The sequence below is a fragment of the Lepidochelys kempii genome, chromosome 6 (assembly GCF_965140285.1).
Source record: "Lepidochelys kempii isolate rLepKem1 chromosome 6, rLepKem1.hap1, whole genome shotgun sequence".
NCBI lineage: Eukaryota > Metazoa > Chordata > Testudines > Cheloniidae > Lepidochelys > Lepidochelys kempii.
In genome coordinates, this window is record NC_136385.1 from 42,856,898 (window position 1) to 42,883,564 (window position 26,667).

General features: G+C 40.6%; 1 protein-coding gene across 5 annotated transcripts in view; it reads right to left on the reverse strand.

The window, feature by feature from the left end:
* The window catches only part of ELP4 (elongator acetyltransferase complex subunit 4), a 268,889-nt gene that overhangs the window by 202,901 nt on the left and 39,321 nt on the right, over nt 1-26,667 (reverse strand). For 4 of the 5 annotated variants that reach the window (XM_073347771.2, XM_073347769.2, XM_073347770.2 and 1 more), the window contains one exon: nt 7,319-7,453. In XM_073347771.2, the coding sequence (XP_073203872.1) occupies nt 7,319-7,453 (135 nt within the window). Of the gene's footprint in view, nt 1-7,318; nt 7,454-19,179; nt 19,227-26,667 lie in introns of all 5 variants that reach the window. The other variant, XM_073347772.1, reaches the window with a different exon arrangement.

Consider the following 26,667-nt stretch of genomic DNA (forward strand, 5'->3'; position numbering starts at 1 on the left):
GAAATAAGTTTGCCAACATTAACATTTGACCATTGTTCATGAGTCAGTTCCATTATGTTCTGGTGGTTTGCATTTCCTTTCAAAAATATTTCAGTTACATATTCCATATACTACTTTTAATAAATGTTAGTTTCTTTGTCTTGTGTCTGATTGACATAAGATGATTTCAGGTTTGGCATTGGGTCCCACAATTCACAGCACATGAATTGAAATAATGTAACTGTCTGGTACTATCATACTGCAAACACTTTTCTGTCTATCCCCCTCAACGCCTGCCAGGTTAAGAAATATCCAAAGATACACGGGAGGGATGATGAAAGTACATCGTTATATGGTTACAGAAAACACTCAGGTTTCAAAAGCAAAAGAACTCACAACACAGAAAATAGGTAGATAAAACATCTTTATAGCTTGGTTCATATACAGAACAATGAAATGCAACTGAAGTAACAATATGGGCATCTGCCACTAACCACTGAGTAAACAGATCCTCCTCCTCCTGTCTCTCCCTCCCTCCCTCATCCCACCAAACCTTGACCTGTTTCAACCTTCCGGATAGTGCTTCATAACAGCCAGTAAGTGCTGTTGGCACCAACAACAATGAACGGGGGAGGAGGGGAGGGTGAACCCCTCAATCAAATGTCATTAAGATCGTTAGAAGAGAGAGAGTGTTCCCAGTAACAGAGGTTTGTAAACGAGTGTGAACATTTAAGACAAAAGCATTTGCCCAGTGAATGCATTACAACTTGGCCACCACTCTCAATAGCATAAACCTAATCCCAAAGGTGTTAACCCAGAAGAGGCATCCTGTTATAATTGTCTGTAATGGGTGAATAATCTCAAGAACAAACTGCCAATAACCATCCACTACAGTGGAACAAACCCTTCACAAATATCTGCCAGTGTTCCCTCATATTTTTTTTTCCAGCTGCTGTGCAGGGTGTGAAGGTATCACTCAGAAGAAATCACCCTCTGCCTCCCTGCTATTCTAAGAAGTGTGCACATATGGCATCCCTGATTTCCCTTGCTCGCTGGGAACCAGGACCAATGTGCATGTGGGTGGGATCTGGCTGCCTGTACACAGTTTGTAAACCAGATCTGTTCTGTGCCCATTCAGAATGGAAGCACTCCCTTTTATCCTCACAAACAATATGGAGTGCACAGCAAGTAACAATTATGTGAACAATGTTGTCCACGCTGGCATCCAGATGGGTGCATAGGTAGCACCAATGAGCTTTCAGCTTAGCAAATGCACACTCCATGACCATTCTGTAACTACTGAGTTTGTAACTGAATTCCCTTTTTCCAAGGCCACTGATGTCGGGGTATGGTTTCATGAACAGAGTAAGGAGCTAGGTCCTGCAAAATAACTGGTGGCACAGACTTACCATGAAAAACCACATAGTTTCTGAGAAATAAAGTCTCTTCTCCTCCGACCTCTCAAGAACTACCCTGATCTCTTCAGCACCCTGGTTTCATCAACTTTTCCAGTGCTTCCAATGTTGGTATTCGTGACTAGGGAATAGGAAAAACTATTTCACTATGAAGGTAGTGAAGCACTGGAATGGGTTACCTAAGGAGGTGGTGGAATCTTCATCCTTAGAGGTTTTTAAGTCCTGGCTTGACAAAGCCCTGGCTGGGATGATTTAGTTGGGGTTGGTCCTGCTTTGAGCAGGGGGTTGGACTAGATGACCTCCTGAGGTCTCTTCCAACCCTAATCTTCTATAAATCTGCCTCTGCGGTCAAGTAAGCCTTGTGGAACGAGCGATTAGTAATGTTTTTGGTTCACATACTCATGAGCCCTTTTGGATGGCAAAATATTGGGATGTGGGTGTCATCAATGGCCACTGCACAGTTCAGAAACCCCAGCCCCTCAAATCCAAATATTATTTCTGGAACTTTTTTTATAGCACCACCTGTAAGTAGATTACAGTGTTAACTGCTTTGCAAACCTACACAACCACAACCCTGACAGTGGACAGTGATTTGCGACTGACCAATAGCTGTCTGGTGTTGCTAGTTTCCACAGTACAATAGCCACCCACTTCTGCACTGGTATGGCTTCCCTGAATCAGAAATTCTGGCACTGGAGGTATACTGCAAGTTCACCACACAGCTCTATGGAGGTCTGTTTCCTCATTTGGAAGTTCTAAAGCTGCTGCTGCTCACCTAAAATTTCCAAAACTATGTGATTCCACTACATTATGCTAGCTCTCCTGCACCAGAAGTGATGGTTCACCCATGGTTATACTGTGGCAATACTGGCATTCACTACATCTATTCCATAGGAACAGAATGGATTGTCAGATTCCATTCTGCATCTTGCCGATCACCTAATTCCACTGCATAAACATTTGTCCTGCAACAAGAAGCAGGGGCAGAACCAGATCATCCTCCAGCTGCCCCACACCTTCCACCCACTTTGGCAGGAGGGACAGGTGAGCAGGAATTGCCATTTGTAAATGTGTGAAGTCAGGGGACAGAACAAACACCACCTAGCAAAGTGGTTCCTAAAGCGTGTCCCTCTGATGCACAGGACCCTGGGATACTGACCCTGAAATGGCACTGTTAATGTCAGGTAAGAAAAGTAGCACAGGTATATGCGAACACTTGGCGTAGGTATGGGGAGCATGCGCAAGGATGTACACAGTCAGGTAAACGAGTATACACACCAGTATAAACATAGCTTAAGTATAAAATTCAGTGACTTAGGCCAAGGGCTGACACTAAGCAGTTTTTAAGAATGCATGCTCCATAGTCATTGTAAAGCAACACAGATTTAACTTTGAAAGTCATGACACTGTGTGCAGCAGATTAAAAAGTTTATCTGCGCAAAAAACAGAAGCTTTAGATGAAATGAACATGCATTTTGCTTTGCACTTACAGTGTGGTTGCACCCTGAGAAGTGACTAAAAATAGCATGAGAAGATATTATGTTTAGGGTTTCTCAATAGAAAAGATGAGTTTTTGTTTAGTTATTTTAAAAAGTTCCAATACTGCAAACAAAATCAAACATCTGAAAATTGAGTTGGGCTCTTTCTGACTTATGTATCGTCATCAGTAATGAGGATTCTTTGGGACAAATTCTGCCCTAATTACAATTGTGCCTCCCTCACTGAAAACAACCGGATAGCTTAATAAGTGTAACGAAGAGCAAAATGTAGTACTGAAACTGGAATTTACAAAGAAACATTTACACATTTGTTAAATATGAACCAGAAAATAATTTAGTTTCCATTCTAAACATGATATGGATTCGACAGCTCTAAAAGGAGTAAAAATAATAAGACATGGTTTTGTCATTAAAATAAACATATATGATTTTGAATACACACAGAGGACAGACCTGGTTAGTATCAGGGTATTATTATTACTTTTTTGAAGGAAACCTTCTTAGGCATTTTCCTAGTTTTTATTTTATGTTTCAAATTTAAAAACACTTTAAAATCACAGATTTAATTAAAACTATATTATTTGAATTTATTTACATTTGTACTTAGGAATTACCAAGTTAATGCCTGAAAAATAAAATGCATATTAGGCTGGGTTAGCTGTCAGAAAATACAAAATGTTAAAACTATAAACACAGAGAAAAAATTTTTTAGTCTTTAAAAGAAAAAAAAAAGTCTTTAGAAGTCCTTGGTCTTCACTAATAGACCATTTTTTTATTCTATAAAAAGATCTAAAGTATTTAATATATTTATAAGAAACCTGTGAGCTCTCTAAAACTACTAAAATTGTACTTACTAGAAATTACATTCTAAATTACAAAATAAAACAAACTATTACGGTAAAATATATATTTAAATGCAAAGTGTAAAGTTATTTAGTATGAGGGTTCTCAAAGCAATTTTAAAAGGGGCTGTTCTTTGGCCTATAATCTATCCTTTATCCGGATTACAGAACACAATGTTTTTACTGCAATCTCTGCCAGGGCTCATCTTTTTATTGTGTACGCCCAAACCCCCTTAATGTTTTAGAAAGGCCTTGACTAACTGAACTTTGATCTGATGTCTTCATTGAGAAAAGCTCCAGGTTGCCCATTTCAGATGCAAATCCTCACTGAGGCCCAATAGAGTTTAGTAAAGACAGCAAAAAAGAAGAAACAAGAAGTTTCCAGGATCCTCTTTGAAAATCCTGGGGCACATTGGTGTCCTTAATCCACACTGCTGCATGGATTAAGGTAGGTGATAACCTTTCTTAATTCAAAAGAATGAGCACAGTGCCTACAAACTGGGTGGAGACTAGGATTTGGCTATAATAAAACACCACGCAATAAAAGCTCAGTCTATGTCAGAAGCCTTGAATAGACTTCAATGTACCACATTCCCAGGCCTAGTGGGGAAGCTTGCAAAAAGCCCACCTGAATCAAGTAAGCATGAATAATCTGTGTTAGCAGACTGGCCATGAAGAGAGGAGAGAGAGAGACTGAGACTTTTCATTCTTCTTAAGTTTGAGTGATAAATTTATTTCTGGATTGTAGGTTCAAGCCAGTTCTTTACTGGATTCCTACGAACTCGTCTGCACAAGGAGAAAAAGACACTAAATTGTCAGTCAGCAGAATGCGCTTTTATGCTACCGTCTGCTGTTAATGATTCTAATTGCACTACTAATGTGCTAGAAATCTCAGATTTGGGAGAATCAAGGCAGAAAATTGATTTCATGCTGTGACAGTTCATATATTGCCCCAAGAACACAAGCAGTTATTCAAACAAAACAGGGAAAAAAACCCCACTATACCTTTCATTGGAAACTAGGCTATACCTGAAGTTTTTTACCAAGAGTTTCAATGAGTGTATCCCTGGATATAGAGAAAAGTACCTTTTAAATTCGTAATTGTATGCAGCATGTACACACAATATCCAATTCCTTTTGACTGATTACCCTAAATCTATAGTTTATATAGGATATAAAGAATATATTCATATTTACACATATAAAATACACTGTTCAAGCCAGGACTTCTAATTTAAACATGATACATAATATAAAATAATTATTAGCTTGCTAAGAGTTTATTTAACCTGTTTTTAGGAAGGGAAAGGGAATAACTGAGCCACCTCCACAACAGAAATCTCTTTGGCTACTTACAACTAAAAATTAAATTAGTTAACAGAACCACTAACAAGACAACTTTTATGCCTCACATAAAAAGAGATATTGACTAGATAAGTTTTCTGCTGACATTTAGAGCCCTATTTAAAAAAAACAAACAGTTTACTCTTTCTAAATATAATTTTAAAATATAAGCATTAAAACTGGATTTAAAATAGCTTTTTAAAAAAATGTTTTATTGAAGTTTCCTTTTGACAGAAATTTCTAATCAGTCAACACACATGAATTAATGGAAACTGAAATATTTAACAGCTATTACTAGGTATATTAAAACTATCAGAGGGACGGAGGTCCTGCACAAGTTATTACTTCCAAACAGCCAATAAGTGTATATTGCATCATTCAACAAGTCATCAAATATTTCTGATCACTGAGATTACTTTCATCTAACTGATATATTTTAAAAAGAAATTTCCATTTGACCATTATTTTAACAACTATAACTTTATTTTCAAGTCTTATTGATTTCATATAAGTTTTTGGCAATTTAGCATTCACTTGAAAACAAACAAGCATTCTAGTACAGTGGTCCCCAAATGTGGGGCACACTCCCCAAGGGTGGTGAGGAGGAAAGTTCGGGGGTCATGTCGGGGCCCGGGCCAGCCTCCACAGTGGGTTGGAGAGGGAGCCCCGCTCTGCCCCCAGCTCCACTCCAGCCCCAGGCCCTCCCCGCAGCATCAGCCCCTGGCTCGGACGACGGCTCTGCTCTCGGCCACAACTCCAGTCCCAGGCCCAGCTCCAGCCCCATTCCCAGCCACAGCCCTTGGCCCCAGCTCCAGCCCCAGCCTCAGCCCCCAGCTCCGAACCGCAGTCCCACTCCCAGCCCCCACTAATGGGGCACACACAGATTATGTTACACGTAAGGGGGGAACGCAACATAAAAAGTTTGGGGACCAATGTTCTAATACATAATTGTGAAACATTTCAAAAATTGTAAGAAAATGTTGATGGTAATGAGGGAATCATACCTTATAAGACTGCACAGTTGTTCTAGATCAGACAATTATTAGTTTACAACTTTCAATATGCAAATCCCATCTGTGATAACCAAGGACAAGTGCATGGTGTTCTATTAAATAATATATTACTGGACAGAATAAGCTTGTTTTGGGTTATTATATGCAGCTTTTTGTTCTGTTAGACCCAGGACATTTTGTATTGAAATAGTGACAATCAATTGTTTGTACATCAATGTATTTTGAATTTAGTGTACATTACTGGATAAAACACAGTATTTATATTTTGTAATAGTTCAGAGTGGTATAGCAAGCTCTACATGAATAAAATTGATGAGATTATATGATCACACTGGAGGCTATTTGATTTGGCATGTCACCGTATGTAAGTCTTCTCTGACACAAAATATATAGCCACGTCTGTACAATTTCAGAGAAAACCAAACATGCCAAGCCTTGTAAGTTCATTTTGTCACATTCCAATTTTTTTTAGAATATGGCTAACTTACTAGGCAGTTATGATTACATCTAAATCACAGTATATAACATACTTAAGCCAAACAGCACCCCCAAAAAAGTTTGTTGTTCTGTGTAGTCCAAAATCCTATAATTTTTGTAAGGTTTGACTTCGCTATTAGATTAAACAAGAAAGTAACTAGCCCAAGGAAAAACATAATTAATAAAATACTAACAGCTGTAAACTTTGAAGAAGTGATCACTGGGCTTGTGTCTTACATGCCACCTTCACAGCAATTAGTTTCTAGTGACAATGAAGCTGATATAATCTCAAGTGCTTACTTTACTTATTACGCACATGGATAAGCAAGTCAACAATTTGCATCAATAAAGTATTTTCACTAGTGGGATCTAATAAGTACTGTTCATTCAACCGATACATATCACCTAAGAATAGCTAAATTTAGAAAAATGTACAATACTATAGGTATCTTTAGGTTTAAAAAGTTGTCTGAAACAGTGTTATATTCACCAGCCTTTAGTGCTTTTCAGAAGTACATCTGGACTTCATGCCATATAGTAAACTCAATTTCTCATCTCTCTGTATCTTTGCTAATCAAGTTATGTATTGGTGACTGACACTTTGCTCTCCCGAGGAAACCTTTTAGCACAGTTTGAAAACGCTTCCATGGTATAGGTTCTACTCAGAGATTTTACTTATAGAATAAGTGAATTTTATCCTTACTATCAAAGTATAGGATAACATCAGATAGAATACTAAACGTATTTACCTCAATTTTTGGTAAATTCTGGTAACGCCAGGCTATTTTCATGGATTCCTGAGATTCTGGTTTAGATTTAATAGCTGTTTCTTTCCATTCCACTTGGTTTTTGTGGACATCATCAAACAAAGGTGCCGGAAGTTCCTAAATTGAGAAAATGAAACAGTATCAGGTAGTTAAAGTAGAAAAGGTGGTCAAGACTTTTCACTCCCCCCGCAAAGAAACACTGCAAACTAGTAGGATTATTTGATTAAAATTAACAGTTGTAAATTGATACCAACATTTGATTAAAATAAGACAGATAGTACCTACTGAATTCTACAAAGCACATCAGAAGCTGAAAAATGTTTTCTAATCATTATAACCAAAAAAGTACTGCACAGCATTATATATTGTAAGGACACAGAGTAGAAGCCATAGCACATGGTCTGCATCTTCCTTTCCCACTAACCATGAGGGGAGGACCACACTGTTAACTACAGACTATTAACAATGAAATAAGCATGAAAGTCAATTCAAGGAACAAAAAGAAGGTACAAATATTTTAAAACTTTGAATTTATAGAAGTTACTAATGCAGCTGTTGTTTCAAAAACTGAGTGTTACTGATTGAGCAATTCTATCAATGAGGGCTCAATCTTAGCTTTGCCATGATCTAGAGTAAAGAAGAGTGTGTTGTTACCCTGCTGCTCTGTTGAGGGAGTAAATTGCACCAGATTGATATCCAGCACAACATACATTCCCAATACACAGGCACAGTTATGGACTGTGAGGGCATGAGAGATGGTTGTGGGGCAACCAAGGCTTTTATCCCCCTCGACTCCCACACCTGTGCCAATTGGGATGTAGCAGTTCTGTGGAGCCTGCTTCCTCTCCTGTGATGCAGTAGCTGGCGCATGGCCCTTTACCCTTCTGAGACACTTTGGCCTGGTCTACACTACAAAGATGGTTGACATAAATTGACCTGAGAAGGCCTAGTTATGCACATCTACACGAAAAACTGTCTCCTGCTGATGCATGCATTACAGTGACGCAATAACATTACCTTCCTGAACAAAGCAGAGCCTTGGTCAATCCACTAAGGTTGATGCAGTGGGAGTGTAGACACCGCATTACATATGTCAACCCTAACATTCCTCCAGCCGCTATCCCACTGTGCCCTTGTTCCAGCAACAGTGTTGATTCGGTCACAATTTTTAACTTTTGACGGGGCCAGACACCAGAAGTCCGCCTTGCCTGTGCCCCAAAACTCATCTGCATGTTTTTGAAATGCTTTTTCCTGGTTGTCCAATTTGGCACACATTCCTACCGGTTCATTTTTGGTGAAGGTATCTGACCATCCACACAGAGACCTAGTAGATAAAGTGGAGCAGACAAGAAGTCTTAGATCTCCTTAGCCCATGGGGAGAAGAGGATGTGCAAGCACATCTGTGGAACGGCAACAGAAATATCTACATCAACATGCAGATGGCACAAAGGATACAGAAATGGGGTCATAACAGGGATGAGTGAAAGTGAAAGAACTTTACCAGAAGATGAGGATGGGCAACAAGAAATCTGGTGCTGCCCCACAGACCTGCCACTGTTATAATGAAATGCATGCCATACTTGTCAGTGACCCCAAAAGAACCCTGCAGATGACTGTGGACACTTCTCAGGCGCCCAAGGCAGAAACTCTTGCTGTGAATAGTAAAGGGGTGGGGGGTGGGGGGAGAGAAGAGACATGGCAGGGGACTTAAACCATGCCACAAGCTGTTGGAAACTCCAGTGAACTCACGCCTGTACCACCAGGTGAGCTCATATGAATTTGATGATGAAGAGGAAGGGAGCTCGGATAAGCGTGTACATACATTTTTCTAATACATTTTTTACTTTTTGTTGCCTGTTACCCCTTCTCTCTCTTTCCCTCCCTCCCACAACGTTCTTCCCCATTTAAAAATGGAGTCCACCCCATCTGCAAGTTTATAGAACAAAGTAATTGACTTCTGATTGCTTTACTATTATGTATGGGAATAAATTCAAAAAAGTAGTAAAGCAGTCTGATTACACAATCCACATTTGTCCAAGCACAGGATGCTGATTTGAGGTAGAACAAAGAGAAATAGACTCTGTGTCCACTTTTCAACTCTTTAGGTTGTTGGGGTAGGTAGGAGTACTTTGTTTATCTTAGTAGGGATGTCCCTTTTATCCTCTTGAGATATCTCAATAAACTTTCATGGAGATACTCTGCAATTCTTTCTCGAAGATTTGTAAGAATTGTAGCCTTATTTCTTTTCCTGCACTAGGAGACTTTCCCATGCCACTCTGCAAGGATTTTGGCTGGCACCATTGCAGTAATCAGGCTAGCAGTATACAGGCCTGGGTGGCTTCGGAATGCCAGTAGTAGCTCTGTTCTCTGTGCCTTTGTCACTGTCTGAAGTGAGCGATCATCCAAAATCATTGCTTTCTGCGAAAATATTGCCAATATTCACCGCACTGTCCCTATACTCATACCTGATGAATGGTGCCTATCACTGAAAACTTTTTAGCAACAGAATACCCCTTTTCCCCTCCTCCCTGTTTGGCTAGGCAGGCTGTATTCACTATGGCTTGAGCTGCTGAGTGTTGCTGCAGCGAGGTGCTCCAGAATTAAAGTGACAATTAGCATTTCTTATTAAAAGATTTTATAGGAGTCTTGAGACTCATCTTTCCTTGTCCACTGTGTCTAAATCTAATGATGTATCTGACTGCTTTAATCAGCAGCCTCTGGCATGATGTCCTTGAGAGATATGCCTGCTTAACATCTGACCCTGATCAGGATGAGAAAGAGGACTAGGGAGGATATTTTCTCCAAGATATTCCAATCCTCTATAGTCTTAGACCAGGAACCAAAGGCTCAGAGGCAGCATATGACTGTGGCCATGGAGAAGGACCAAGAATGGAGAGAGAGAGACAGAGGTTGTTTCAGGAAAGGAAAAAGGACCAAGGCACTTTGGGAAACATATCAGGACATCATGGGTTTGCTCAGGCAACAAACTCAGATATTGCAGAACACTTTTTGTTGACCTACATACCTAAAGACCCTGGACTCAGCAGTCTTTCCAGTCATTGGAGTACTCCATGGTCAGTGCTCCCTACATCCTCCAACATACCAGATCACAGCATGATGTACCGTTACATCCTTACCCCTTACCACTCCATGCCAGAGAACCACAAGGAGAACTACAGCTATGCATATACCAACCTGTGAAAACAACAAGTTGGTGCATGTGTAGCCCTACCTACTACACTGTAGTAAGGTTTTACGTACATGAACATAAATGATCACTGTTTACTGCTGTTTTTCCTTGGGTGTAAAATATAGTTCACCCTGTTGCATTGCTGTTACAGATTTTTAATTTCATATTTGTTTGCACTTTATTGTGTTCAAAGAAACAGGCAACAAAATTTAAGTTCTATTTTGGAAACTCAGTATATATTTATTAGTCTACACCAAGCATTGCAGAATTCAAACGCAGGTAGCAAAGATCCACCTATATTTAATCACACTATTAGAGACACTATTAGAGACACTATTTCATAAAAGGATCAGACAACACTACCATGACCAGTGTCCCCTCTAATTTTTTACATTCATGTGCAGAATGAATTTTGTTATGTGCACCAATATGTAGGTGACGTGTGACACACCATCTTCATATTGGTGCCCATAACAAAATTCGTGTTGTGGGGATGGGGCCAAGGGGTTTGGAGTGTGGGAGGGGGTTCAGGGCTGGGGCAGAGGATTGGGGCGTGGGGGAATGAGGATTTGGCTGGGGTGCGAGCTCTGGGGTAGGGCTGGGCTGGAGGGTTGGGGTGCCAGCTGCCCCAGGGCTGTGGTGGAGAGAGAGTACTCCCCCCAGCCTTCTCTCGCTGCAGAAGCTCGGGGCCAGGGGAGGAGGCGCCTCTACCCGGCTGCAGCAGCTCCGGCGGGGCTGGGCCGGGCTGGGCTGGGCCAAGGGAGGGTTTCCTCTCTCCGGCAGCTCCGGCGGGGCTGGGCCGGGCTGGGCCAAGGGAGGGGCTCCACTCCCCGGCAGCTCCGGCGGGGCTGGGTGGGGCCGGGGCGAGGGAGGGGCTCCTCTCCCCCAGCCATGGCAAGTCTGGGGCAGGTCCACGCTAGGGCCTGCGGAAAGGGGCACCTCTCCCTGCTGCAGCTGTGAGCCCCTGCGCAGGGCTTAATAGGCCGTGTGCGGCGGCGCAGCTTAGAGGGAACTTAGACCATGACTGACTGTTAAAATGGTCTTTTAAGACTCTTTTCAGCCATATAGCTCCACTGTTAGCTCTTTTAATAGCCCTTATTTCTGGTTGCGCAAATTCAGCAGACAGCCTGTCTACCTTGCCCCTCCACCCTGGTGGTAGCTTTTCCCCCTTTGCCTCACAGCTATTATGCAGCACACAACATGCAGCTACAACCAAGTAGACATTTGCATTCCTGAGATCCAATCCAGTGAGTAAACAGCACAAGCATCCATTCTGTCTACCTGCTGAGGCGGTAGTTGACTCTTTCTTTGGTGCTGTTCAGGTGGCCAGTGTACAGCTTCATGAGCCAGAATCGCTATTGGTATGTCAATACTGCCAATGGTAATCCAATGGTCAGAGAAGAATTTCCTTGCTTGCAGCAGCCTTTTTAAAAAAAGTACTGTGTTCTCAAAGATGCAAATATCATACACCTTGCCTGACCAGCCCATGTTAATATTAGCCCTGGATTCTCCACTAGAGCTTGCATAGCCATAGGAAAGTATTTCTTTCTGTTGATGTACTCAGTGGCAAGGTGGGCTGATGCCAGAATAGGGAATTACGTGCTATCAATTGCTCCAACATAATTTGGGAACCCCACTGCTGCAAAACCATCCACTATTTCCTGTTTATTACCCAGAGTCACAGTCCTGTGTAGCCGGAGATACTTAATGATCTGACACACTTAGATTATAATGGTCTCCATTGTGGATTTTCTAACTCTAAACTGATCGCCCACTGACTGAGAGTAATCCAGTGTTGCAAACTTTCAGTGCATGATCACCACTTGCTTCTCCAATGTCAATGCAGCTCTTATTTTGGCGTACCTGTGCTGCAGGACTGGGGCAAGCTTCACACACAGATCCAAGATCATGGCCTTTCACATCTGAAAGTTCTGCAGCCACTGCTTGTCATCCCAAACTCGCATTATGATGCAATCCCACCAATCAGTGTCTGTTTCTCAGGCTCAGAAGCAGCAATCCAGTGTGGAGCTCCTCCATGAAAACCATCAGCATTTGCTTATTGTGCTTGAACATTTCTGCATCTTCCTCACCTCAATTCCAGGTGCAGTAGTACTTGTTCACGTACCGCAAACATATGAAAATTATGCTTCCTGCATTAGCAACGCTCATGAGAACTGTGCTGAACTTTGCAGGGTCCGTGGTTCTACCAGAGAGACCTAAAAGTAGCCGAGAGGGCTTTTTTAAAAAAGTGTAAAAATTATGTAATGTGTAAAGCATTATGGGATGGAGAAAGTGGTATGATAGGAACTTGACCCTCTAGCTCCCAGAAATCCCTTGACAAATCACTGATATCTCAGATAAGTATTATGAAAATATCCCATAAGGCATTGAGCCAGATGATGGTGCAGGACACACTGGGATCCCTACCCACGGTGCACCACATTTTACATTGACAGCCAGCCTTGATGAGCACATGCAGCTCTGATGCAAGCACCCAAGTGTGCACATTCGCAAGCAATATACAAAAGTTGGCGGCTATAAGCCAACATAACCTGCATCAACTAAACTATGTTGTGCATACATGGCCAACTCGGTCACAATTTCCCCTGAACAAATGTACCCCACCCCCATGGCCTTGGGGATATGGAAATGTCAGGAGTAAAATCCCTTGCCCCTGAACTCCTGAGGAACTTCCTCTATCGCCCCCAGAGCGAGGAGAGATTGCACCTCCTAGAGAAGGAGTTGCTTGTGAGAAGGGTCCCTGAAGAGGGTCTGGGAAGGTAGGTGGGAAGGCAGGAGGGAACAGAACTGGACAGAATATCCCAGTAATCTGTTGTGATCTGGGACCAAGCAGGGTAGAAGTGGGATAGCCAGTTCACAAAGGGAGGGTATGGATCTGGATTAAGTCCTGGTGCTCCATCCTTGGGTGCATCTTCAAAAGTTACATTTCAGCCCTGGGAGCTACTTGGATGAGCCCTGGCCCTGGCCCAAGGAGGACTGAGACGGCGCCTCCTATTATTCCTGCCCCTTCTCCTGCCTGAGTCCTGCCTTGGGGGTCTGGAGTAGAAGCGGGGGGGGGGAGGGAGGGGACTGGGGTTTGAAGGGCTTCCTCTGGGGCGTAGGAGTGTGGAGCCATAGGGACTTCAATGTCGCCCTCGAGTCTTTGAGACTGTACAAATGGGAATCCATGTTCTCAGCAAACAAGCCAGCACAGTCAAAGGGCAGGTCCAGAATGGTGTTCTGGACCTCCGGGGGTATGCCTGAAACCTGTAACTATGCGCTCCGTCTCATAGTGATTGCTGTGGCCATGGTCCAAGCCGCAGAATCAGCTGAGTCTAGGGCGGCCTGGTGGGAGGTCCTTGACACCACCTTGCCCTCCTCAAGAAGCACCGCGAACTCTGGGCGAGAGCCTGATGGGAGCAATTACTAGAACTTAGCTAGCATTCTCCAGGAATTAAAAGCGTAGTGGCTGAGCACTGCTTGCTGATTAGCAACACGAAGCTGGAGCCCCCTGATTGAGTAGACTTTACAGCCGAAAAGGTCCAGTTTCTTAGCGACCCGTGACTTTGGGGCAGGACCTGGTTGACCTTACCGCTCTTTGTGGTTTGCCACATCCACCACTAATATTCCAGGGTGAAGGGGGTAAAAAGGTGTTCATACCCTTTTTGTGGCACAATATACGTCCTTTCCAACCTTTTGGCCCTGGGCGGTATGGAGGCCGGGGTCTGCCATAGCACCTTTGTGGTGTTTTGTATGGTCTTGACAAGGGGCAAGGCTACCCCAGAAGGACCCTTCGTGGCAAGAATGTCCACCACTGGGTCCGAGTCTTCTGTCACCTCCTCAGCCTGGAGGTGTAAGTTTTGGGCCACCCTCCTTGCGCCTGCAGGGCTGGGGACTGTGCCATCATGGCAATAATGTCCCGCCCGGCCTCAAAGGTATCTGGTGTGTAGGGGAGATCAGTCTCATCCTCCAACGCCTTCTGAGTCAGGGAGTCCACAAGCACCGGACTCGACGGAGCCCCTGGCAGGGCCAGGGTTGACTGTGCCAGGATCTGAGGGCCAGGCCGTGGGTGCCCTGATAGAGGACACACCCTGCTGGGATCCCAGTGCTGTTTCCTGATGGGGGACCGACCCCAGTCTGCCTTCTTCTTCTTATGTGGCACCAGGGACTAAAAGCAGTGCCACATGCTTGAACCCACTTTGTGAGCCGGGGAGCAGTGACAATGCTTCCTGGAGGAGTCTTTTTTCAGTGCCAAGGCATCCCACACCAAAAACCGGTGTGCTGCGCACCGATGTTGCCAACGCCGCTTCCGGTGCCAGCTGAGGGTGAAGAGCTGTCTCCATTAAAAGGAGCTTGAGGGGATAGTCCTGCTCCCTCTTCATCCTGGGTCTAAAGCTCCTGCAAATGGAGCACTTATCTGTTTGATGGCCCTCACCCAGGCACTTAAGGCACAATAAGTGCGGATCGCCCTTGGGCATAGGCTTCCCACAGCGTTTGCAGGACTTAAACCCCTGAAACCGAGGCATATCCCAGTCAGGGGAGCTAGAGGGGGGGGAACCCCCAAAGGAGGCTAGCTATAACTGCTACTAAACTACAACTTTTCCGAACTATTTACAACAAAGTAGAAGGTAACCACTAGGTAGGCACTTGCGAAGCAAGAGACTGAAGAAAGCTCCAACGTCTGTCAGTTGCGGTAAGAAGGAACTGAGCAGGCAGCAGGTCAGCAGAGTCCTATATACACCACCATGAGGGCGCCACTTCAAGGGGCTCCACAGTTGACCTGATGGGTACCGCTAGGGGAAAAACCTTCCGATGATCGTGCACATGGCGTGCGCACACACCTATTGGAATAGACATGAGCAAGCACTCGAAGAACTACTCTCATTTCTTTTTCATAGTTAATATATCCTTGGTTTATTATACAATTGGCTACCAGCATCGTCTTTCGTATAAGATCTAAGATACAAATTGATCTGGGGTATGTGACTGGTCTCTTGGGACTGGGAGAAACCTGAATATTTTGTGATTGCTGATGTAAGTGACCATTTATCATTAAGTCCAGCTTACCTGGGTGGCAAGGTAGACTGTAGTGACTAAAGAAATTGTCTGTGACTCCATGGTACGACTTACAGTGAACCAGGAGTTCACACTGGTTACTGGGTTGGTGAAATCTAATTATAGAACACACCACCAGTTTGGGGTGTCTACCCTGCTTTTTAACAGTATGCCTGAGGTTGGCACTCATGATTGTGAACCATTCCAGATAGTGTGACAGCACTATATTCATATTTGAATATTATGACTAAACAGTCAATATAATACAACACAATAAATATGAAATAGGCTTTATGAAAGAGCCCTGTAATAATGAATGATCCCCTCTGATAAATATATGAACTGCTATTAGCCTTTGTGAAATTATATACAACTGGATTTGTATCAAAAGAGTAGGTTAAAATTAAAATTTTAAAAAGCATCTAAAGTGATTTAGGAGCCTAAGTCTAATTTTCAAAAGTGACTTACGCACTTAGGAATTGGACTTTCAATGAGAATTAGGCATGTATGTTCTTAAGTCACTGTTGAAACTGGGACTTAGATTCTTTTGAAAATTTTACCCTAGAAGTTTTAAGACAATGGATACAGAACCATTAAAAGATGCTAAGGCAATACAGCTTAGAAAGTATGAAAAACAAATTGTTTCCTTAGCTCTAATTTTTCTTTTTTAGGGATATAATATGAAGTGTACCTAAGTACATAAGTACTTTCATAATGATTAAAGTAACGAACTAGAAACAAGAAAAATAAAGGAATTATCACTGTGATCTATGCTATGAAGAAAATAATAATTCCAGGCTGTAGTCTGACTCTCGTATTTTGTTTTCTTTCTATGCAAAGAACACCCTTCAATGCCAACTGAATTTCCACGATGGATCTCAATTCCAATTGTGTCCTTTTTTCATATGCAATACCACCAGACTAAACAGAAAAGCAAGATAGAGAAGAGTCACTGAGATACATAGTTTACTGCAAAATATGAATAAATTCTTTATAGTTTTTGTTTCATTCAAATTGTTTTTAAATTCAGAAATGTTTCTTAGATTCTTAGACTATAGTGCGATAGTATTTCTTAGATTGTACTGATGTGATCTTGCTGCCTCATGGCAGTAGGTGTGACATAGTTGCACACTTATTTTGCACGTTTAAGTGGTTGGTATTGCATTCCCCTACGCACATATCTAAGTGACATGCATCTTTGCACATGAAGGGTTAGCAGAAGACATTTGTGCCAGACTATTGTTCTGCCAAGATTCAGTCTTACTGCAAAACATGTATATTTTGTTTCATGTGTTTACACTCCTTGCTCTCATGCATTCTCGAAACAAGAGATAGGTTGATTAAAAGGGATGGTTATAATTTATTCATGTACTACAATCTCAAATGAGCATATCATGAGCTAATTTCTCACATATAATTTATTCCATATCTTTACTGCATAAACAACGGGAAGCTGTCTATATGCAGCTCAGTGGTCTCATTTCTTTCTCTCTCTTTCATCTCCCTTTCCTCTTGGATTTTTGATTCACCACAAAAAATCTAAGAGAGCACCAAAAACTGAACCAAGTCTCCTATCTCCCACTCTCATGCTACAGGCAAAACTAGACACTAACATGAAGGAACAATGAAATCACAGAGCACAAGCAATGCTTCAGAAACTGATTTTACAGTGCAGATAATCAAGTATATCGCCAGAACATCAATTTATGGCTTTTCTAAGGGGCCAATGCTATACCCCAGCTTGGGGAAGTCTCTTCTGCTTGTCCCTATCTACCATATTTTCTAGGAGCACAAGTTGGTTATTGATACTTGTCTTTTAACTACACAAGTCTTCCAGTTGCAAACTGCTTGGGGAGGGGGGAGAGGAGGGGGAGACGTTTCTGAAAATTAGGATTAGAGACAGGCCAAATATGATCTAAACCATTTTAAAAATAGACAAAGATTATAAAATTTCAGCAAAAAACAGTATTACAGACCCATTTTAAATTGCCAATGTTTACATTTTTACTAAAGCAAAAGCACTCAGCACAGACTCATAATGTTGAGAAATAAACACTAGAACTAAGATTACATAACATAGTGTAACAGGTTACCGTTAAGACTAAGTGTTAGGATGTGGAAGAAACAATTAGGAAATCTGTTCTGGATTGGATAGAACCGCCAGACTGAAGTGCAGAATAAAACATAAAACCAAGAAAGTAGAGACCTATTGGGCAGAGATGTGGTAGATGTTGACTGTATTTGGTAGACACATGGATACAAAAACCAAATCCCACAACCAGAGCTGCCCAGAATCAGATCTGCCAAGAAATAAAAACCATCAGAGGCAGAATAGCATTAAAGGGATATGTGGCCTAATTTGGATCTATAATGTAATGCTACACCTGTTATTGAGTGACAGTATGTGCTTTTATCAAAACAGAGTACAGAGCAGTCCTAGGAATTAGGTATTATTATTATAATATTAACTAGGTTAAAAAAGACCACTTTTGTGCAATTAATTGAACAGAATATAGTCCTATTGGCAATACATTTCACATATTGCTATAAAGAAAGGAAGAGATGAGTAAAAAAGGTAGATACTTCCACCTGTATTGAATGACATTTGTATACCTGTAATTTGTTGGGTTTACTTTTATTATGAATGAAAATAAAATCTAAAATCCTTGACATAAATGAACACTTGATTTTAATTTCTCAACGTAACTTTTTGGGCAATACAAACTTCTGATATAAAATGTAATAGGCAATGGAAGGCCTGCCTATGTACTTTGGAAATCAGCGTAAGTAACAAAATGACCATTATTTTGTGTTAGCACTTTAAGGAGGACACAAACATTCTTTCCAGAGGCTTGGACAGATTTTGTTTTCTTTTGATACAAATGAATTGCAAAAGTTCTGAAAACAGATTCACTATATTTTCTGTCCAAACATTAGCAAAAGTCTGGGATAATTTGAATTGCTTTTTGCCTGCCCACTTTAATGACTTTCCATTTATTAATAACACCGCCACAGCCACCCTTTATTTCTATATAAATAGGCACTTCACAAACTAGAATCTATTCCTTCTTGAAGAGCTTGTGCAACACCAAAGAGCATCCGAGTTCACATCAGCTCATTTGAGTGAGTGAGAACAGACTACGAAGAATAAGAACTGTACACTCATAAACCTAGATTATCCCACTTTAAGATAAACTTTAAGGCTATGAATTTAAATGTTTAATTATACAACCAAGAAATGCAAAAGTTGAGGCTAAAAGTGAAACCTCAACACTTTCCCCTGGTTTATACGCATCACAATAGTTTTGTTATTTTTCTAGTTGGATGCTACTTTATCAAGTATACAATTTTTTCTACAAGCTTAGAAACACATGCATAGCCACTGCAATATATTTTTTCCATTCTTTCATATCTACACTAGCTTCATCACCAGAATAGTCTAATACATATTTGATTTAAATGTTGCATATATATTATTATTATGTATTTGAGTATTACAAACTATGCATTAAATTAGGGAATTTATTTCCTCTAACAAAAGGCATACCTCTATAATTATTATTACAGTGTATTACAAGCTTTATCTCATGAAACATACTTGAGGCTTGATTTTGCTCCCACTGAAATCAGTCAATGGAACATCTCCTATTGACAAGAAGAGAGCAAAAACTGAGCATTTTAAATTGTATTAATACTAGCGTATTTTTATTTTTTTTTTGTTTTTTATGTAGGAGTTATACTAGTCTGTATTTTTAATGGGAACTATTGCAAACTGCCTTAAGGTTCAACTACCATTAGATTATGGTCTCTTTAGAACACAATCTTGTTTTCTTTCCAACAAAACATGTACACAGATTTTGTTGTAATTATATTTCTAACTTCACAAGAACAAGAATACTGTAAAATGAATTTTACTATAAATTAAATATTAAAATTGTTGAATTTTCAGCTTAAATAGAGATAATACATTTATGGTAGGTGTGTCAGCAAAGAACTAAATTGCTTTAGCTCAAAAGTTTCATATATCACTTCTGACAGAGAACAAGCATAGAAATTTTTAGCCCAAACATGAAGGTTTCTGACAGGAGTAACTGAACACAGGGAATTAATGAAAGTTTTGAAGTAGCTGTAACTATAATGGTTGGCCAACAGAACATGCACTACAATTATACCAGCATAGCACATATATGTATGCATCCACAAACCATTATGTTACTTCCAAATTTTAAACATAAAATATTTCCTAATTAATAAAAGATATCACCATGGGATTTCACAATATTTCATCTTTCAGGTACTATCCACGTGCTGATTATTACAATTACCTATTTACAAATTCAGATACCTACAGTAAAAATGAAGGTCAAATTATAGTACTTAAGCAGTCTTCTTATTCTCCATCAAATATCTTTTGGAAAATTCTACTGAAACTAGTTGATACCACTATACACATTATTTTTATTTTTTTAGTATTATAAAGTTATTTCCTGATTAAAAAAAACAAACAAAAATGATGACATCTTTCTCAATTAAGAGTTACTAGTACATGAGAACTCAGAATATTGTTAAATGGTAAATACATTTTTCAAATCAGTTTTCATTGACTTTTTAGAAGTTTCTACAAGCCAAAATTAAAATTAGTTTCCCAGGTGTCCTTTTGGCACATTCATTAAAATCTCCTAAAATCGTTCAGGTAACACCTGCACAACTTTTGTGAAATAGGGTCATCATTATGTCAATTATAAAAAAAACAAACAAACCTCCTAGGCACAGATCATTGTTTTTCAGCAGATCATAATTAGTATAAATCCTATCTAAGCATTCACTTAACTCCCTAAGCTTGCCATTGTTTTGGATCTTACCACTGACATAAGCAGGTACACACCTGTTGCTAACACCTCAAACTGTAACATCACGAGTCAACCTGTCATTTGCAAGGATGAAATTTCAAGAAAGGAGATTCTATTTCCTATCATTCACTTTTAACATAGAGAAAAAGATGGCACTAACATTTTGGTAAGTCCATTGAGAATGTTTCTCCTCTAGTAAACACTAGAAACACTGCATCTTTATTACTCACACTTCTGGTTTGTCACAATCAACTAATGAGGAATAAAGCCTTTTTTTTTACTTCTAGAAAGGGACATTTGTCTTTATATACTGCTCTATGATAAATGTTGGCTTACGTGATGCATAGGACATTATGCAGGCCCTCTGCTTTCCATGTTTTTCAGGTAGAGTCTTTATTTCCACCTATACTAATAATAGAGGGGGAAGGGTTAAGGGAGATCAAATGCCCTCAAGAGGCAATAATGTGGAAGGAGCTACTTAAGTATATTCTCCTCAGGTGGAAGGTGTATTAAAAAAATTCCTGTGCCACAGACTAAGAGAGAGCCAATCATTTCTCATGTGTGGGGCTATGTGGAAGCAGTGGAGATTATTACAGACCTCAGATGTGGAGAAATGTCCCGGTCCAGGATGATCAGATGTGGATGGACCTTCACTATGACATAATCAGCCAGCATCTTCAACAGTATCAAGAGCCATGTTTGTCTCCAGTAGTAGCAGGCTAGTAAGATCATAGAAATTTTGAAATTGGTCAGGACCTTTGCAACCGGAGGAAAAGTATTCCTAAACATCCATCCTCAGCATTCTGGCAAAAGGACGAGAAAGATATCCCACTGATGGAAGGCTACTGCTTGTTTTTTAACAGGCAGTTGTGCACAGATCTCTCTCTGGTGTGACCTCCTCAAGAAAGCTCCGATTCACTACATTGGCCAATAGCATAGGTCCACTACTTATTAGCTTAAATTGGTCTGAAACTATGTCATCCTGTCCTGCTATATAAATAGAAGGCAGGAACATCTTGAGGGAATCTGTCCAATCTCATACTTATGGCCCAATAATAACTCCTATCCCTTGCTCAGAGGGCATCCACCACCCAGATGAGATGGCAATGTGTGATTTTTGATCTCCGAGCTTTTGGACCTAATGAAAGTTCCTCATGTGGACACATGGTTACTTATATTACTGTTTGTGGCCATCAGGTTCTTACTGATACCTGCCAACTCCAGCAAAACCTGTTTTGGATCTGCAATGTTTAGATATTTTCCTGTGGTAGGAAGGCTTTGAATTGTGCCATGTCAACCAAATCTTTTAGGTACTCTAGTTGCCATGGGGGAACAAGGTGAGACTGCAGGTAGTTTATTTTGAATCCTAGTGTCTCCAGTTCCCCAATAGTCAGACATGGTGCTTAAATTCTAAGGTGTAAGGTTATTTGACTAGTCAGTTACCTAGATAGAGGAAAACAAATTCCAATCCTGTATAGAAATACAGTCACTAGTGCCAAACATACGGATAGTATGAGTGCTCACCCAAAGAGCAGTACTAAGATTTGGTGGCATTTAAGAGATCTTTAAGAAATCTAAAATCTATTCCTATCTGCATGTAAACATCAGTCAGTTCCAGAATGATGTCCTTTAGGAGAAACATGACTGGCTCCAGACATGCTATCTTGAAGTTTTCTTGCAGATAAAAATTTGAAGTCACAGTGATCCACAAAGAGCCTTGCTTTGTTTTGTTTTGGGCAATAATAATAATAAAAAAAAAAATCATGGAAGCCCATGACCTATCCCTGACTTTTACTAAAAATATTCATCACAAAATAGGGAGCCACTAGGCAGCTGTGGGGGCCTGGCTGGGAGGTGCAGGGGCTCTCACCACAAATGGGGGCTCGGCGCTCCATGATCCCCTCCCCCATAGCTCTGAGATCCCCCACTGTCAGAGGCCGGGAGCTGTGGGGGCTGGCCAGGAGCTGCGGGGTCCCCCTTCACCCATGGCAGCTCAGAGTACCCCGGTGCCTGTGGAGGCTGGGAGCTTCGGGGACCCCGCTGCCAGGGAGCTCTGGGGTCCCACCAGGAGCAGTGGGATCCCTCTTGCTGCTAGCGACGGTTAGAAACCTGTGGAAACCAGGAGCTGTGAGGTACCCCCACTGCCTTGGAGATCGGAGACCCCACTGCTGTGGATGTGGGTACCTTGCAGATCCTGGCTGCCTTGGGTGGTGGGGGTACCCTGCAGCTTCCAGCCGCCTGACTTCCACGACCTCCATGATAAAATTGTAGTCTTACTTATAGTCCACCTTAAACCTCATTTGGGGTAGGGGGATGGTAAGATCCCAGCAATGGGCTGGATGGGAGACCTGGATGGAAAAGAGCGGGGGGTTGGTGGAAGCCCCCAACTACATATTGAAATGATCATGGAGTTACCTGTACTGTTCACTGTTTTCTGCCGGGTAGTCCCTGACATCTAATAATAAAGTTGCGGCCTGACTGAAACTATATCAAGCGTCTCCTGTCCATCTGTCGTTATAGCTTGACAATTCCTCCAAAGCAAGTTCTGTGGCTCCAATGGATGCTCCTGAAGTGACAGAAGCCTTAGGAGATAAAAAAGCACTATGTCTCCCTCTGACAGGCAAGGTGCAAAACTGCCAACACGAAGTACACTGCGAAACACTTCAATACCTTAAAAAAGTTTGCTATTGATGAGGGCTTAGGAACCTTTGACTTTGGCGGGCGTGTGTGCGTTTGGAGTGGAGAGAACAATAATATTCAGTGTTCTTGTTTTCATGTAAAAGTTTAGGTTAGAGCCTCTGTTGTTTGATAGGGGAAAGTTTGTATGACAGACCCAATAAACTACAGACAGACAGAGAGAGAGAGAGAGTGTGTGTGTGTCTTTTGTCTCAGTCTTTGTGAGACTAGCTTGCTTTGATACTTCCGACAGTTAGATCCTCTAAAGCACTTGCTGGGAAAAATGTTTGAGAACTGCTGGGTAGATATGTCTAAAGCACCGCATCCAGGATTAGACTACTTGTGACAACATCTATGAGTACATTTCATACCTGAGCCACTTATGATAGGCTCCGAGTTACCTGTTATAGTAGTGATGTCTGTCTACAAGGGACAATGGATCCATCCAGGAACACTTCTTATCAAGATACAAAACGGATGTTTAAAAAAAAAAAAAGTGCATGGAAAGAGTAAAGCAGGTCATGTTTACAAAAATCATTTGTGGAAGGGACAAGTGAAAAAGGAACAAAGCCCCACCCCCACACAATCAGAGAACGCAAGCATCAGCAGTTGAACTGGCCACAGGCTGCAAATAGGATTTTTACACTGACCCTGCTCAGAAAGGAACTGGTGACTACAGCTGCAGGTGACATGTACATTCCACCACAAAGTCTTATATAGGATGCACCCTTGTAAAAGCAACATTGTAGTGCTTTGAGTTCAGATAGTTCCTGGCCTGGGCTGCGTGCAGGAGCCACGCTTGATCAAAACTGTGTAATCAGTTTTTCCAGAGATTTAGTACTATTTCAAAAACAAAATTATTTTCCAACAGCTTTATTAAATTGTTAAAAATGTTTTGCAAATCATTCCACTCCCCCACATAAAAAGCATCTGAAATGATAAACTCTGCTGTCTTGGTAGTATGCCAGAATTATTTTTCCAGGACTAATTCAAAAATTGAGTCAGGATTACGACCGTGTTTAAACTGTACTAAGAAAATATATTTATGCTCATCTGATAGAAACCACAATCCAAGAACAATACAAGATTAATAAAATATTTACCACAAGAAAGCTCATTTAGAGCTTGGAAATATTCATGCTTGCTATTAAAACTAAATTGGTACTTTTGCAAGGCTCATTGCTTAATTAGAAGTATTTAGCTTCTCCATAGCACAGCTTTGAAAAGATCTGGGACTTTTAATTTTGTGGCATCAGGATGTAATATCTCCTGACAACTGTTACATTCTCCCTTGCTAGAAGAAACAGCACATGAGGGTCAGATCTTAATTGACAAGAGTGCTTCCGGCCATGGTGTACTTGGTGCTGGTATATAGACAACGGAGCTAGTGGCAATGTGCAGGTGAATAAAATAAAACAAAACAAGCCATTCCTAAAGCACAACTCTGCTCCCTGCAGAATGCAAATATAAAAGATGGATAATTGCTAAAGTTAACAAAAACAATTGATTGTGGTTTGTATAAAAAAAATCACAAAAACAAGAACTAGAAAAAAATCCAGTTTTCTGATGTATTTCCACTGACGTTACACTGTCAATACACACACAGTGTGATTAAAGTAACTTGATTTCCTAAAACCTAAAGCTAATGAAAGTTTTATCACAACTAGGATTAAGCATTTTATTAATAAAACTTTCATCTCTACAGTAAAAATACATATAATCCAAATGTCTTTATGTGTTTGCTGCTACATTACTTTGCTTGCTTTGTTTTGGCAGATGCACTACGCAAAATCAGATTCTAACAGTATGACCTCTCTCACTTCTTATGTTCTCCAGGGCATAATGAAACTCAAGATACAATCCCACAGCAGTTAATGAAGCTTAACCTCACACCCTCTTAATTACCAATGCATTACACCAACTATAGACATCATACTTCTCTCTAAGCTATTTTACAATGCTACAGAAGCACTACTGTGCTATTATTTAGCACCATAATACAGGCTATATGTGAAATCCCTCTTAAATAAAATCCTTTGAACCTTGCAGGTTTTGATAACTGCATAATTAACACTAAAGAATCTTAAACATTATCCTATTTAATGATAAAAAATAAAGCTTTTTTTTTAAACTATTTATGTAAGTGTATTTTGCAAAGCAGTTATTGCCACAGGTGTGATTACAGAATGTTTGAAAGAAAAGAAAAAAAACTATAGTATGACTCACTGTTGATCTCCATTTGCAGTGATATTTAAAGAGTTTTAAACCCACACAAATATAAGTGCTTCTTCATTATATTAATTTTTAGCATTTAAAGGATACCAGTTTGTCAGTAAGGAAGGGTAAATACTTTGTTTTAATCATGTATTGCATAATTGTTATTTTAACCAAGAAAAACTGAAGAAGATTCCATTTCTTCTGGAAACACGTTTGAAGACAAGTACTATTGTTCATGAATACAAAGCGACTGGACACAGAATTTATTTTCGCCAATGCCCCATGCCCATACAATAGTTCATTTCCATTTCCAGGTGAGACTTAGTTCCTTTTATATTCTTTTCTGGACATTCATAGTAGAGACTGGATGCCAACAGAAGATAAATCTGAATCAGAGGGCAAAAAAATCCTCCCTTTCATGTATTCAAAAAAACGATAACTAAATGGAAGTTTGCCAGTGACTACAGATGGATCATGTGACTAAAGATTTTCTCATTTTGAAAAGTGCTTTCTCTACTATACATATGCGCATACATATGCAAAGTTTATGGGTTAAGAGTCATGTATCTCTCTTTTTCATGATTTTCTGTCACCCTAACTCTTTCCAACTACATGTAAACTAGGAATACATAGGGGAGGTTAGATAATCTCTTTTTTCTTCCATTAATCCCTGAATTAGTTCATCCTGTCCTGTTGAGATTTTCCTGAATAAAATAAAAAGGAAACCACCACAAAAGGAGGAACAAGGAGAGCCCGCTTGAAAAAGCTGAAGGTGTCAGAGGCCCAAATCCTGAAAAAAGTTACGTACATGCTGAGTTTTCAGGACGTCAGTAGCCCCAATGGGTTCAGTGGGATTATTCATAGGCTTAAACTTGTGTTTAAGTCTTTGCAGGATCAGAGCAATACAGAAAATATTTTTCCTTATTTCCTTCATCATTGCCAAAATGATAATGTACACAGTATAAATAATCACTTCAAGGAAGCATACGATCAGTATTATTTACTTCACTGTCACAAGCTATAATACCCAATTCATCAGAAAAGTGTGGAAGCTCAGCTTTTCACTATTTTGATCATTACACGTAGGACTTTCCTTACTGACTGTTCCTTTTTGCCATTTGTTTGACTTCTCTTTATTCCAAATAAATATTGCCCCTCTGCTTGAATAGTATTACTGGCCTGATTAGCATTATCTTTGGTTAATCCATTTATTTTTCTTTAACACTAGACAAGAACTGAATCACAGACTCCAAGGTCAGAAGGGACCATTGTGATTATCACTGTGATGAATTTGCTGTAAAGAAAGTGATTAGATCAGCGGTTCTCAAACTGTGGGTTGGGAC